The sequence below is a fragment of the Haemaphysalis longicornis genome, unplaced genomic scaffold (assembly GCF_048455015.1).
Source record: "Haemaphysalis longicornis isolate Haplotype H1 unplaced genomic scaffold, Haemaphysalis longicornis Haplotype H1 scaffold_2, whole genome shotgun sequence".
Taxonomy (NCBI): domain Eukaryota; kingdom Metazoa; phylum Arthropoda; class Arachnida; order Ixodida; family Ixodidae; genus Haemaphysalis; species Haemaphysalis longicornis.
In genome coordinates this window covers 214597898-214610633 of record NW_027526295.1, presented here as the reverse complement: position 1 = coordinate 214610633, position 12736 = coordinate 214597898, and the positions used below count along the sequence as shown (strand labels likewise).

At 43.3% G+C, this 12736-nt stretch overlaps 1 protein-coding gene across 1 annotated transcript in view; it reads right to left on the bottom strand.

Moving 5' to 3' along the window:
- Positions 1 to 1372: 1372 nt before the first annotated feature.
- LOC144169879 (uncharacterized) overlaps positions 1373 to 12736 on the bottom strand; it is a 45601-nt gene continuing 34237 nt past the window's right edge. The window contains exons 12-19 of the mRNA XM_077699287.1: positions 11150 to 11255; positions 10711 to 10881; positions 8462 to 8619; positions 7418 to 7520; positions 6536 to 6574; positions 4500 to 4592; positions 2915 to 2962; positions 1373 to 1762 (exon numbers count right to left, since the gene is read on the bottom strand). Coding sequence (XP_077555413.1) covers positions 1671 to 1762; positions 2915 to 2962; positions 4500 to 4592; positions 6536 to 6574; positions 7418 to 7520; positions 8462 to 8619; positions 10711 to 10881; positions 11150 to 11255 — 810 coding nt within the window. The 3' untranslated portion in view covers positions 1373 to 1670. The remainder of the gene's footprint in view (positions 1763 to 2914; positions 2963 to 4499; positions 4593 to 6535; positions 6575 to 7417; positions 7521 to 8461; positions 8620 to 10710; positions 10882 to 11149; positions 11256 to 12736) is intronic.

Here is a 12736-nt window from a genome sequence, read left to right as displayed (position 1 = left end):
GCAGCCAGCCGATTTGCTTCTTCTTCACTGTTGCAACGACCTTTACCTCCATCATTGTTGCTATAAGTGTGAGCTTCCTTCATTTTTTTGGAAGTGATAATCATTGGACATCACCTTGGAGGGGCGTACGCTATGACGTGTCTTTCTCGTTACGAGCAAGTGTTGCCGCGATTATGGCAGATGCTCGAGTCTTTCTCATCCCAAGCAAATGTTGCCACGATTACGGAGAACGCCGGAGTTTTTTTTTTTTTTGCCTATCTTGGCCAATCTCCCTAAGTGGGTGTGCTTGGCTTGACAAACGTGTGCAGAGGACGCTGGGCTGTCGCCGTGAAGTACGCACACACAAGCACTCGGCATTTTCTTGGTTTTGAAGTACGCACACACAAGCACTCGGCATTTTCTTAGTTTTGTTAACTGCCTGGCGGTCGCCACAAGGCCTGCGCTCACGTGCGTGTGCTCGGCAGTTTTTTGGTATTTTTAACTGCGGACACAAAAAATTCCGATTTGCTAAACAGCTTAGCTGTTAAAATGCATTTTTGGGCGCTAAAAAGTCCATATAGGCACAAACCTCGAAGTAGGCACTAACAGGTACACTAAGTGATTGCATAAAATGTTTCTTTCCCTTTAGTTTATGCTTATAAATAGGCTCTACATGGATTCTAGGAAAAAATAGGCATGTTGCGTGAAGTTGCGGTCTCTAGCAACGGCACACTGGCTTGAAATGCGTTTTAATGCTACTACAGCATTCAAAATTTTTGTTTTCTACCAATTTGTTGCTATTGTAGACTTTGTATCTTTGTACTAAGGTTGTTAAACTTGCTTGCAATCTGCTCTTGCCAGTGTGTCATCTTAGCTACCTCAGCAAACTGGTAGGGATGATGGTGTAGGGGAAATGGCATTTTCAAACTCATTTTTCTTGTTCGAAATTCGTGAAATTCGGCCAAGAACATTCAAGACAAGGCCTACGCAAACGAGACTTTAATCTAATGCGGTGGTTAGGCAATGTTTGCAACTCACTTAAGTGTCCCTTTCATGTTCTAGAATGCACCCTTATGAGAACAATCTACCCGAGATCCAAAACGCCTGTATTTTTGGTAAATGTGCAATTATAAACTGGGCACTCTAGATTTCAGGAGTTAGAAAATGTGGGCAGTTTAAATTAATCTGCTGGGCTCATACTACTGCATTCTTGGCTTCACGAGACCTAAACACCAACCTTTCCACTCCAAGCAGTCCCAGCAAATAAAATAGGCTTGAAGGTCAGCTTTCACTTTGCAATACTGGCGATACGTCTCTTCTTGTTCCTGGGTGGCAACGGCAGGATGCTAGCTCAGGCAATCCCAACCGATCGGTTGAACTTAAAACTCGTGCGTTTCACTCAACCAATAACTCCCTTTATTCTTCTGTTCAATACTGATGGGGTGCATTCATTGCAACGTAGTGTGTACAGCGATTGATTGTTCTAACTGACGATGGAGCTGATGATCCACTTCATTCGAATTCCCCTCCGTGCCTTTGGTAGTGCTAGCCGTGGCAGTATCTGTTGGCCGCAGACACGGAAGTGCAGAAAGGGCTGATGCCTCCCTGCAAACAGGCAGCATGTGCCGGCGTAACAGGATCCCCATATCCTCGCGGCCGTGGTGGATGGGGGGCTCCGAGTACGTGTACGGCTAACTTGCCCAATGCCTCAGTAGTGCCAGAGCTGTCAGAAGCAGCGTGAATGGAGAGAATGCGGCCGACAGAACGCCGGCACAGTACATTCCTGCAAAGAGGACACGGTAGCAAATCACTTGCGTGCAACGCAGGCCGGTTGCACAGGGAAGGATAATGTGACAACATAAAAGGTTGAAATGTTGAAATTTGTCGGCCTAATAAAGCCAGCAATAAAGTTGTTATATCAAGCAGTTGCCGTGTGAATGTTAAGTCGGTGCCAAACGATGCTAAACAATGAACAATACACCCACTCGTATGCAGTTCAAAGTGTGAAATTTCAGCACATTTTGCATTATAGGAACGATGTTGCAGCGTAAGTACGAAAATTATTTTATTATGCCTAACAGCACCTTGTGATAAGAAGCATTAATTGTAGAAGTGCTTGAGTCTGATAAATTTATCATTCAATGAAACGTGTTGCTTTCAAGCTCACACAATGATTGGGCCCTGCACCTGCTCAAAAGGAGCCCTTTCCTAAAATCATTTGTTTTAGGAAGGCTTCTGTAAGTTTTCAGTTGCCTATAATATCTCGGCTGTACAGGCAGGTGATTATTATCGGCACATGTCCACTAAAGCTGCTTTCTCAGTGTGCCCAAGCTATAATTCGAATTGGGTTTATTCGGGCATAGATCGGTTTATGTGCAGTCTAGAAAAACTCTCTTAATTCGTTTCATTACTCTTGTTTTTTATCTTCATGTAAAGTATTCTACACAGTTTTAGTGCTGTTCAGAATTTCCACCTACTATATAGGTACTATACTGTTATGCTACCTACTATAGTACTAAGCTTGTTCTCACACGTGATAGGGATCCGTAAACCTTGGGTATATTTTTTCATAATGTATACACGAGTTGCTTCAATCACAAGGAGGCGGCCTCTGTATTCGTAATACTGTTGGACTCCTAACTCCAAACTTATGCTTACCTCATTTTTTGACATCGCTACAGACCCCCCCTGTGGCCTTTCATGCAAGACTGACATGTGGAATCACCAAAAACATAGAGACTTGAATGACACCATACATTCATTTTTGACTGCTCTGTGGCTCACGCATGCAACATTACATTTGCCAATAGCACACACAGCAGAGAAGAAATCAGGCTGCACCCCTGTGGCCGTGGGCAGCTTGATCTACTTAATTATTGCTTTTTAGGCACACTTGTGATGCCCCCAGAAGGATATGTGTGACCGTCCGACTTACCGTCATGCTCGACTTCGAACTTGATTTGCTGGGGGTTCCTGCACATGCCTGTACATGGAAACAAAGAAAATTGTGTTGAACGGTAAAACTGCGTCACATACAACTAGCGATCTCGTTACTTTAAATTAGGTAATTCATAGGTTTCTTCTCACCTCTTGCTTCTGATGCACATAACACACCCACAGCCATGCTTGTGAATAATTAGCTAGATTTAATCATTTAAAATAACATTTCCATTACTTAGTGGTGTTTAAATACTAAACTGTAGCATTATGGCGTATTTCCCCATGTACAACTAAAATCAAAATGCATCTTCGCACTCTGTCCATGCATATAACATCGTCAATTAGGCCACTGTCTGGACCCACCGAAGGAAGCCTTTATTCATTGATAGGACAATGCTGGCCAGTTGGCCATCTTCAAAGAATGAACTGCCACAGTGAAATAGAGGACAGACTGAAAATGTGTGTTTTGCTCATTTTTTTCACCTGGCTTCATTTAGCTCTTTCCAGCATGGTGGTCACCCCAGGTAACCACCTTTTCTTGATTTTTTGTGTCCTCGCTGAGTTGATAGCATGGGATAACGTGCTGTATAAGTATATAATACTAAGTGCTGCAATCAATTAGTACAGAGCACCGTGTCACTGAAGTTGATGGTCATGCACCTGGTCCACTGTGCATGTGCGGATGTGCAGTACGTGCAGCACAAAATCCCCGACTTCAAGAACGGCATGCATGTGAAACGTGCAATGTCCCCTTGCACTCGCGGGGAAACAAGGACTGTTCTGCGGCTTTCCACTGAAAGTGACTGGTAGACCCTTCCTGCACGGTGACCACCTCATATCTCCTGAACTAAAAGTTCAAATTTGTTTTTCTTGGAAGAGAAGCATTTTCTAACCAAAAGTTCACTATTTTTCGATAAAAAACTGTTTCCTTCTTAAAATGAAGTTCAATGAAAGGGTTAAAGCAAAGGTTTTTCATTTTTCCTTGGTTCATTCAATCTTCAATCAGAAGCAGTGGCTGTATATAAGTTGATGGCAAAGTATGCAGATAGCTACATTTGCATTCTTGATATGTATAGCCCAGTGGTATATAGTAATGTGACATTGTCACGCTCTTGAAAAACCAAACGCTTTGTGCTGGCTTGAACTGTCCCGTTTTGGAGCTTTGACCATTGGGTGTGTGGTTTCTTTTTGGTGCTACGAACGGTTGTCCGGTTTTAGCGAGCAGAAGGTGTGCAAGCTTTGTTACCGAACAATCAACAAAATTTTGTTTTTGGTGATATGCACATTTGAACTTTCCCTGGTGTTGTGGTTACTGATTTTAGCCTGGCTGTGCAACTTGACTTGGAATTTGTTCTGGTCTCTTGGAGTTACTCTTTGATGCTCTGAAATTCAAAATGGCAGCGGTAACAGAATTGAAATTCCCCTATCTTTCTTTTTTTAATCTTCCCCCTCCAGTCATGAATTAAATTTTTTTATTTTTAGCATTGAGATCATTGCAGCCTTGGGCTTCTTGTGCGAGAAGTCTTTGCAGGCCCCGAATTGTCTGAACCAAATGGGACGTGCTTGTGTTTGGCCCTTACCTTCACAGGTAGATGTGTCGAAATTGATCTGTGGCACATTTTCGTCCTTTCCGACAATGGCGTACGTCAGTGGAGAACAGCTGGAAGGGCCCTCTGAGAAAGGAACACGAGGAAAGACACAGTTTGCCACCATCCCAGTTAGCTTATTCCCCACAAATTTACACATCTCGCTCTCGTTAACTTTAAAGGAGTACTGACACGAAATTTAAAAGCTGAGATAACTATGTAAAACGCTTCCTTTTTATCAGGAGATATCTCCCAGCAAGTTTCAACAGCAACCGTTCAGCGAAACATATTTAAAATCCATTTTAATCTTCGCCCGCACGAGAAAGCCCAGAGCGGGCCGACGTGACATCATCTGCTACGTGCCCCAAACTGCCGACGTCGGGGCTCCCGTGACGAAGCCGACGCGCTGGCTGTGGTTGGCGCGCGCTGCTCGGGCGTGTGTACACGTCATGGTTTTGGGACTGACGTCATGCTGCCCGGGCCTGCGGGGACAGCGAAGACCTGGGCGCGCGCGTGCGCTCGCTCGCGCGCGCTTCCAGAGAGGCAGCGATACGGCAAGAATGGTGACGCCATGTGATACATGCTGTCATGGCGGCCGCTCGGCGTTTTTTTGTCGAAACCGAAACTGGCACGAATAAACGACGCCGTAAATGAATGTTTACGCTGCGCTCGACCGTCTAATCTGTCATTCTATGATTAGTGGGCTGGTAGGCACGCATAGCAGCGAAAAAAACGTAACATAAAAATTTCGTGTCAGTACTCCTTTAACCTAATAAAGGACATTAGTAGTTTCTGTTTGCATAGTTCAATCACCTGGAGCTGTACAATGGGACCAGATGGTGTCTACAGGCCTGGAAAAATCTATAATCGCTGTCATATATGCATTCGAGCGCTATGACTTAGCTGTATCTTAAGGGTATATATATGAAACGCTGTTTTTTTGCAAAAAGGATAGAATTAATTTGGGACTGAACTTTATTGGCAATGTTGTAAAGCTAAACGCACAGCAATCATGAAGTTTTGGGTTTTCTGTGAATGCGGATAAAGAAATGCAAAGTGTTTTTGCCATTGTTTTCATTATGATTCCTGCCAGTGGCATATGCTTCATACCTTCTGCTAAACCTCATGGTCACTCATGGTGACACTTGCAGCGCAACAAACCAGTATTTTTTTTCCCCTTGGTAACAACTACTGTGCATTTGTCAGTGTCATTAAGCAGTGATGAAATAACGAAATCATCTCATAACAGCACTTCTTTATACTGAAGGAATAAGTGCATGCTCATGTTAAAATGAGATGAGCATAATACAATAAGGCGGAATCACGCAATTTCAATGCAGAATAATTAAGGTGCAGAACTACACGTGCATGCCGTTCTGATATTAAGCTGTAGTTGGCATGCTTATAATAATACTATTAGTAGCACAATGTTTCAACTAAATGCCTCAATGGGGGAAATGTCTTCAGAGTAGGTGGCAGTCACAATGATGAACTTCGTTCAAAACTGAAAACAATATGCACAAAAGAAGCGCTGCGGCTGGGATGTGCATAAATTTAGCTACAGCCGAAGTCTTCACAGCAAAACTATATTTGTACCAGTAGTCGTACATGCATTAAAATATGTTCCAGTAATGCTAATGATTGATATATAATATAGTAATATTGATATATTGGCGTATTAGTATATTGGTATAGTAATGAGTGGTATATAAACTGGCAAATGTGAAAATTTAGCGTGTCCTTGAGAATAGTGAAAGTTTTGTTTTGCTACCGGTATTGCATGAAATTTTTTAGACAGTATGAAAGCTTCATATTTTCCAAGGCACCCCTTAGTTTAGTGTTTTGATTAGCTGGCTGTGATGTTGTGCTCACGAAAATTGCTGAATCGTAAACTGGCTGAGCAAAAGCAAGCTTTAATTGAATGCAATTTATAATTTACACAGGAACAGAAGATTAGGATTTAATATTAGATGGCTTAATCCATAATTTCACATTAAGTGGGCTGATAATTAAGGGGGAAGTGTACTTACTCTTGCATGGCCTCGTGTAGTTGAATGAAAGTGTTTTGACTGGGTTGGGGAAAACACAAAAAGAAATGAGGTTAGATGCACAGTGATTAAAATGCTGAAGTCAATCCTCACACTCACAGTTCAAAGAACAGTGGCACCACAGCACTCCCAAACCTACTACCCACTTCTGTATTTTAAATTAACCAGGCACTTCAGCAGTCAATTTTGCTGAACGAAATTGTGTTTTTCTCAGAATTTGATCATATGCATGTGAGGAAATTTTTTTGAAGTAACGACTTAAAAGTGCATTGATGCCTACAGGGCTTAAAAAGAATTGTGTCTTAATTAAGTTTACCGTGAGGACAAATTCCGCTTTTGAATCTGGAAGTGCCTTCTGAATTGAGATGAATTTACACCACCGGGCAGTTCTAGGTTTTGAACTCATCTTGTAAAAACTTTCTCTCGCTAAAATTATACACGTCTTAAAAACATTTTCTCGCCAAAATCAACCATATGGCTACAGTAGGGCTACGAAAAGCATCAATAAGATTTGTTCGTAGTTGAGGAGGAATTATTCTTGGAGGGTTAAACTTGACGGCATTTAAGAGGAATTCAATCGTTCCACTGAGTGGGGCCAGAAACTAGCTATTTTTCTTTTTTTTTTCTTAGCAAGGCAGCAAAAAAATTGGCCAAGTTCACGAAGTATCATGTATTTCAAAGGAAGTGATTTTTCTCCTCATCTTTTCTTTGAAACATTTAAGAATTAATGGTAACTTCTGGTTTTCAGGGGATAATACTTGGCCTTCTAACGAGCATAGTTTTCTCATTATAGAGCTCTTATTCATAGTTTTATTAGGTGTGAATATACAACTATAGAGTGCCAAGTGTGGAAGTGAAACTTACACTGCGCATTGGTTTCAAGGCACCTCAAACCCATTAGGCTGCCGTCCAGAACCCGGCCTGTCACATCACAGACCTTGACGTTGCCCCTGTCATTTGTGGTGAACTGAAATAGTTAAAAGCAATTAAGCAAATTAAGCCCACTGAAGGAACAAAGCTGAATGTGTCAACTTCCACACCCAGTTGGACTTGCAAACTGTGCATGTAGCATTGCTTTCTTTTGCTTTAAAAAGATGTGCCCCTTTCACCTTACAGGAGGGAGGTTGTAACCATACATGCTACTTTATCTGAAGCCCCTTTCATTCCAATACTTGTCTACCAGAGGTGAAGATCTTCTGAACGATCAATGATTAGTAAAACTGAGCTGAAGTAGTGAGTGAAGTAGTGAGCATTAAATAAAGAACTGCTGCATCGTGAACAATTCGTGGTGGAAGGTGGCACACACAACCACCAATTCCTTTTGGGGTGGTACCCTCACATGCATCCATTCCAAAATCATGTAAATACAAGTTATTTCTAATGAAAGCATTGCAGCACAGATAAAAAATAATATGCTGTTTTTTGTATTTGAGTGCACATGGCACTGTTCTGCCTAAGTTTTCACATGCGCAACCCTATCTGGAAAGTTGAAACTATATGACATTTCGAACACATGTGAAAATATATGTTTTTTTTTCTAGCTAGATTACTGAACCAGAAATTTCCTCTAGCTAGAAATATTCTAGCTAGAAATAGCAGAATTTCTGGCTAGAAATTCAGTTTTTAGTTCATTTGTAGCTGGATTGCGATTTATTTCCAGCTAGCTAGAAGAAAAAAAACCCACATGCTGGAAATAATTGTCTCTAGCTAGACTACGAATTTTTCTAGTTAGAAGCTGTCGATTCCAGCTATAATCTAATAATATAGTCGGAAATGAAGCCCGAACTTTCTTGCTAGAAATGCTCTTTCCATTTTCACAGCTAGGAAAACCACCCATTGAAGCTCGCTCTGCTCAAACGTGCAACATTACTAGCCTGCTGTGAGAAAATGTGAGTGGCGGCACTGCACCTTGATTCGCAGGTTCTTGCTGCCAGAGAAGAAGGCCGTGTTGTAAGACCAGTACTGGACCGAGCCAGTCGTGACTGCGCCTTGGAACTTGGTGCTCATTGAGGACCTCGCCCGCGAATCCCGAGCTAGACACTGCTTGTAGCGCAGTCCAGCTGGCACTGCATACAAGAACAAAAGTGCATGATCACTGATAAGAAGGCCTTAGCATGCAGCGCGTATCTTCTCTTTTGTGCACCCCCTTTCAGGGTACTCCTGATTAACAAAGGACCGGAAGAGAGAATGAGAAAAAACTTGGGCACACCGCTGCTATCCCATATGCATGCTGTAATTTTTAGCGCACGTATATATTCACACATACACACAAACACATTTTTACTCTTATTGGTCACAGATGCATCGCAGTCGCTTGTACTGACATGGAATAAACAATGGCTGTTTGGTAATCGGCACTGCAGCTGATTGCAGATATTGCAAGTGGGGCTGGAGTGGTTGACAGTGAAGAAACTGATGAAACTTCTTTGCTCTAACTGTTTCTGTGCCGTAAATGCATAGCATTCATAGCTTTGCCTGCTTTGTCCACATGTGACTAAATCAAGAAAAACTCAAGCAAAGACCGTTTTTAGCAGCTGACTACGGTGCACACAGCATCAGCCGGAAAGTGCCTATCTCGTTCTAGGTCATGATAGCATGCACCTGTTCATCTCACAGAGCACGTGAGCCTCGACAGCAACTGTGTGAAGCACAAAAAACAAAAGTTTTGACAACAGATCTCCTTCATGGACTTGGCAGCCATTAATCTACGAGCCATCCAACTATTGTGCATCGAGCCAGCTGGCTATGTAGTGAGCAAGCAAGTGTCACTGAGAGGTCTAACCAGTTACCTAGGGAGCCCGTGTCACCGACGGGGCTCAGCGAATAGCACAACAATGCACGGACGGGTCATATTAGGTGTGTATGCGCCCACAAGCACTGAGTGCAGCTTAGCCATAAACAACACCGACTTGAAAACAAAAAGCTGTTACGTAAAACGAGAGGTGTCACACTAGTGGTTAGGTTGTGCACTTTTTCATTTGCTTCGGTGGTGGTGTCATTCGACGCTGCAAGGACTATCCTGGCCCTAGTGGTGGAGGCCCTGCATCCAGATGCTCGAGCGGTCAGTGGTCAGGCCCCACGGGTCCTGCCCGGACGCATCAGCAGAGACGCCCGGTCGCTCCTGCTTCGCCTGCGGCTTAATTGCTGCAACGTGGGAGCCCGCCTGCACCATCAGGGGCGCCGGGCGTCCCCCACCTGCGCCGACTGCCCAGAGCCTGCGACGCTCGAGCACTTACTGTGCTCTTGCCGCCAGCACGACACGGCGAGGGAGGAACTCCGGACCACACTCCAGCGACTCAGTGCACCAAGCCACAAGCTGGAAGACTTCTTGTTCCCCACAGGACCGGACACCTTACGACAGGAGGTCTTCCAGCACCTCTTCAACTTCCTGGTTGTGACAGGACTGGTGCAGCGTTTGTAGCCATCGAGCGTTGCACGAGACCAATGCGACATAGACTGTGCCCCACTCTCTTCCTTCTTTCCTCTTTCTCTCTTCCTATCCTTTGAAACCCCCCCTTCCCTTCCCTGGACTGGGTTGTATGAGGGTGAACTCCCCGACTGAGTTCAACATTTTCCCAATTCTTTTCTCTTCCCTGCTTCCTTAATAAATCCCCACCACCACCACCCGCGGTTTATGATGGAATTTGCCTTCATAAGCATAGCTATGGAGGTGGATAAGAAAAATGAAATGTGGCTATTAACGTGACATTTGTGCTCAGGCGAATATAGATGGACAGGTGAGCAGGAGGTTGTTGTGCTGGTCCTGTAAATGCTATCGCATTTAAAACTGACCAATAAACTTTTTTTAGGAGAAGCTGAAACCTGGACATCCCCAAAGTAAAGGTTAAAGGGTAAGAGATTAAAAAACATTGCAGTAGAGGGAGAGAGAGAGATATAGAGCTTTTTTGGCTGGACCTCTAGGCTTTTAGTCTCAAGACGTTCTGCCTGCTATATTCTTCTTTGGACTGCACCGCATCTGATAACCAATTACTGGTTACGGGAGTACTTTGTGGTTGTACATTAAGTGCACACTGCAGAACGTCAAAGGGTAGACGCATATTTGGAAACTAGCGAAAAGCTCTCTCGTTTGCAGCTAGTTGTCTGAGTCACAGGAGCCACTGTCAAATCATATGAACTGTACACGGTTGTGCACATACCTCGGCAAATCTTCTTTGGGAGCTGCTGGATGTTCGTGTTGGTGAGGAGCGTGTCAATGTTGGGATCCTCCTCTGCAAGCACGTTTGTGATGTCCACAACGGACAGAGCTCCGGAGTTCGTGTTCAGCACATCTAGCACATCCTTGGAGCCAACGGCAAAGATGGGGACGTCTGGAAGCAGGTAGCACAAAAAGTGACTTCTACAGGATTTCGCTACACAAGTTTCTAAGCTTGCAAGTGCATAATTTTGAACTAACAGTGGAATTCGAGTGAAATTGAAATGTCCCGTCTCTAGAAATTCTACAATAGAATCCAAATGACGACAAGTGTTTGGTGTACAATGACCAAATGACCACTTCTGGTTTACGTGCAGGTCGCCTTTATTGCGCTCATCGCGAATTCGGCACAGAGCTGGGAAGCAACGTTTTGGGCAACGTACCTGGGTGAGCAACGCGAAATCTGTTGAGGGCCTCTTCCACCTGGCGCTCACGGCCGCGGGCACCGCCATTGGCGGCCTTCTTTCGCAGGTTCAGGTACAGTACCACCTGAAGCAAATAAGAACGCAGTTCCAGCTGTTATTCCGCAGTCATATATAATGGGCTCCGGTACAATGATTACGGTTTCTTTAGCTGTGTTGCTAATACACATTCGTATACCGACTTTGGGGTGCAAGTTACTTTAATTTCATCATTTTTAGCATTGAAGTATTGATCGGATAATTGTCAAGCAAAGACGGCGAAAAATATGTTTTCCTTTTTCTTATGTTCCCACATTTTATGCTCCATTGCATTTTTTCGTTCAGGATTTGTAATCTTGCTATGAATGAACTAAATTTTTCCAGGCTTCTACCGTATTTTCGCACGTATAACCCGCACCAAAAGTGCAAAAATTTCAGGGATAAAGTAGGGGGCAGATTATACCCGAGGTATTCCCTTCGGAGCAGCTTTATGGCAATGCACGTTGTGCCATGAGGCCCCTACAGCAGCAATAGCAACTAAGCTGCTCTTATCTCAGTGATAGTGCACATTTTTCACACACAGCTCAAAAATATAACAACCTGAAAAAAATTATTTGGCAAGTCAGTTAGAGTTTCCTGCAAAGGACGAGCGCCATTCAAGAGTAAAGAGTGTGAATGCCAATATTGAAAAAACACCATGGAAACCGCTCCACACTATGGTTCGCAAGAACTTTAAGAAATTCTGTGTTACAAGAATTATAAACGGAACTAAAGGTGATATTGCGTATGACAATGACGACTCCAGCCCAAGCAATAGCTCTAGCGAGAGCACTGATAATGAGTTATCATGGTGCAAAGTGTGCAGAATGTTTGCATCCACAAATGTACCATGTTGCTTTAAAAGCTTTTGTCCAGTCTTTCCTGTATAAGATGTGCAGGCAATATGCAGGGATATTTATTTTTGTTATTCGTGTACCGAAAGTGTGGGTGCGGGTTATATGCAGGGATGGGTTATACGCGGGAAAATATATATCTTTTGCACGGGCCTCTTGTGTTATGATCAAACTACAAATTTATGCGTAACTTATAATATGGGTCATGATGCAGGCAGCACTTTGGTCTATAAATTGGGCTACCTACTTAATTCATATTCTTCTATTGCTGTGTGAATCATAGGAAGGTTTGAAAGGACGGCAAGTTTGGCTGGTTGGTGATGTATAACCTGAAGACAAAACAGTGCACAGAAGACAAAGAGCTGTAATTCCTAGATACTGATTAGCGATAAGCCTTGGAGGCGCACATCTTCACACATATATGCCCATTAAATGTGTAATAGACCTTAGTTGGGACACATCGCGTGTGGTGTTTCGTAATCGTTTTTAGTTTGTCTTCCATTGTACTGTTATATGTATTTTCATATCGTAGCCTTAATGCAGCCTTGCAATTGATCTGTAATCTCAACTAAATTTCCAGCTTTTTCAACACAGGATATGATGTAGCTCCAAGCGAAATTTTGTTCATCCATATCCACGTCATTCCCATCAGTACTCAACTCAATAATTAGTGATA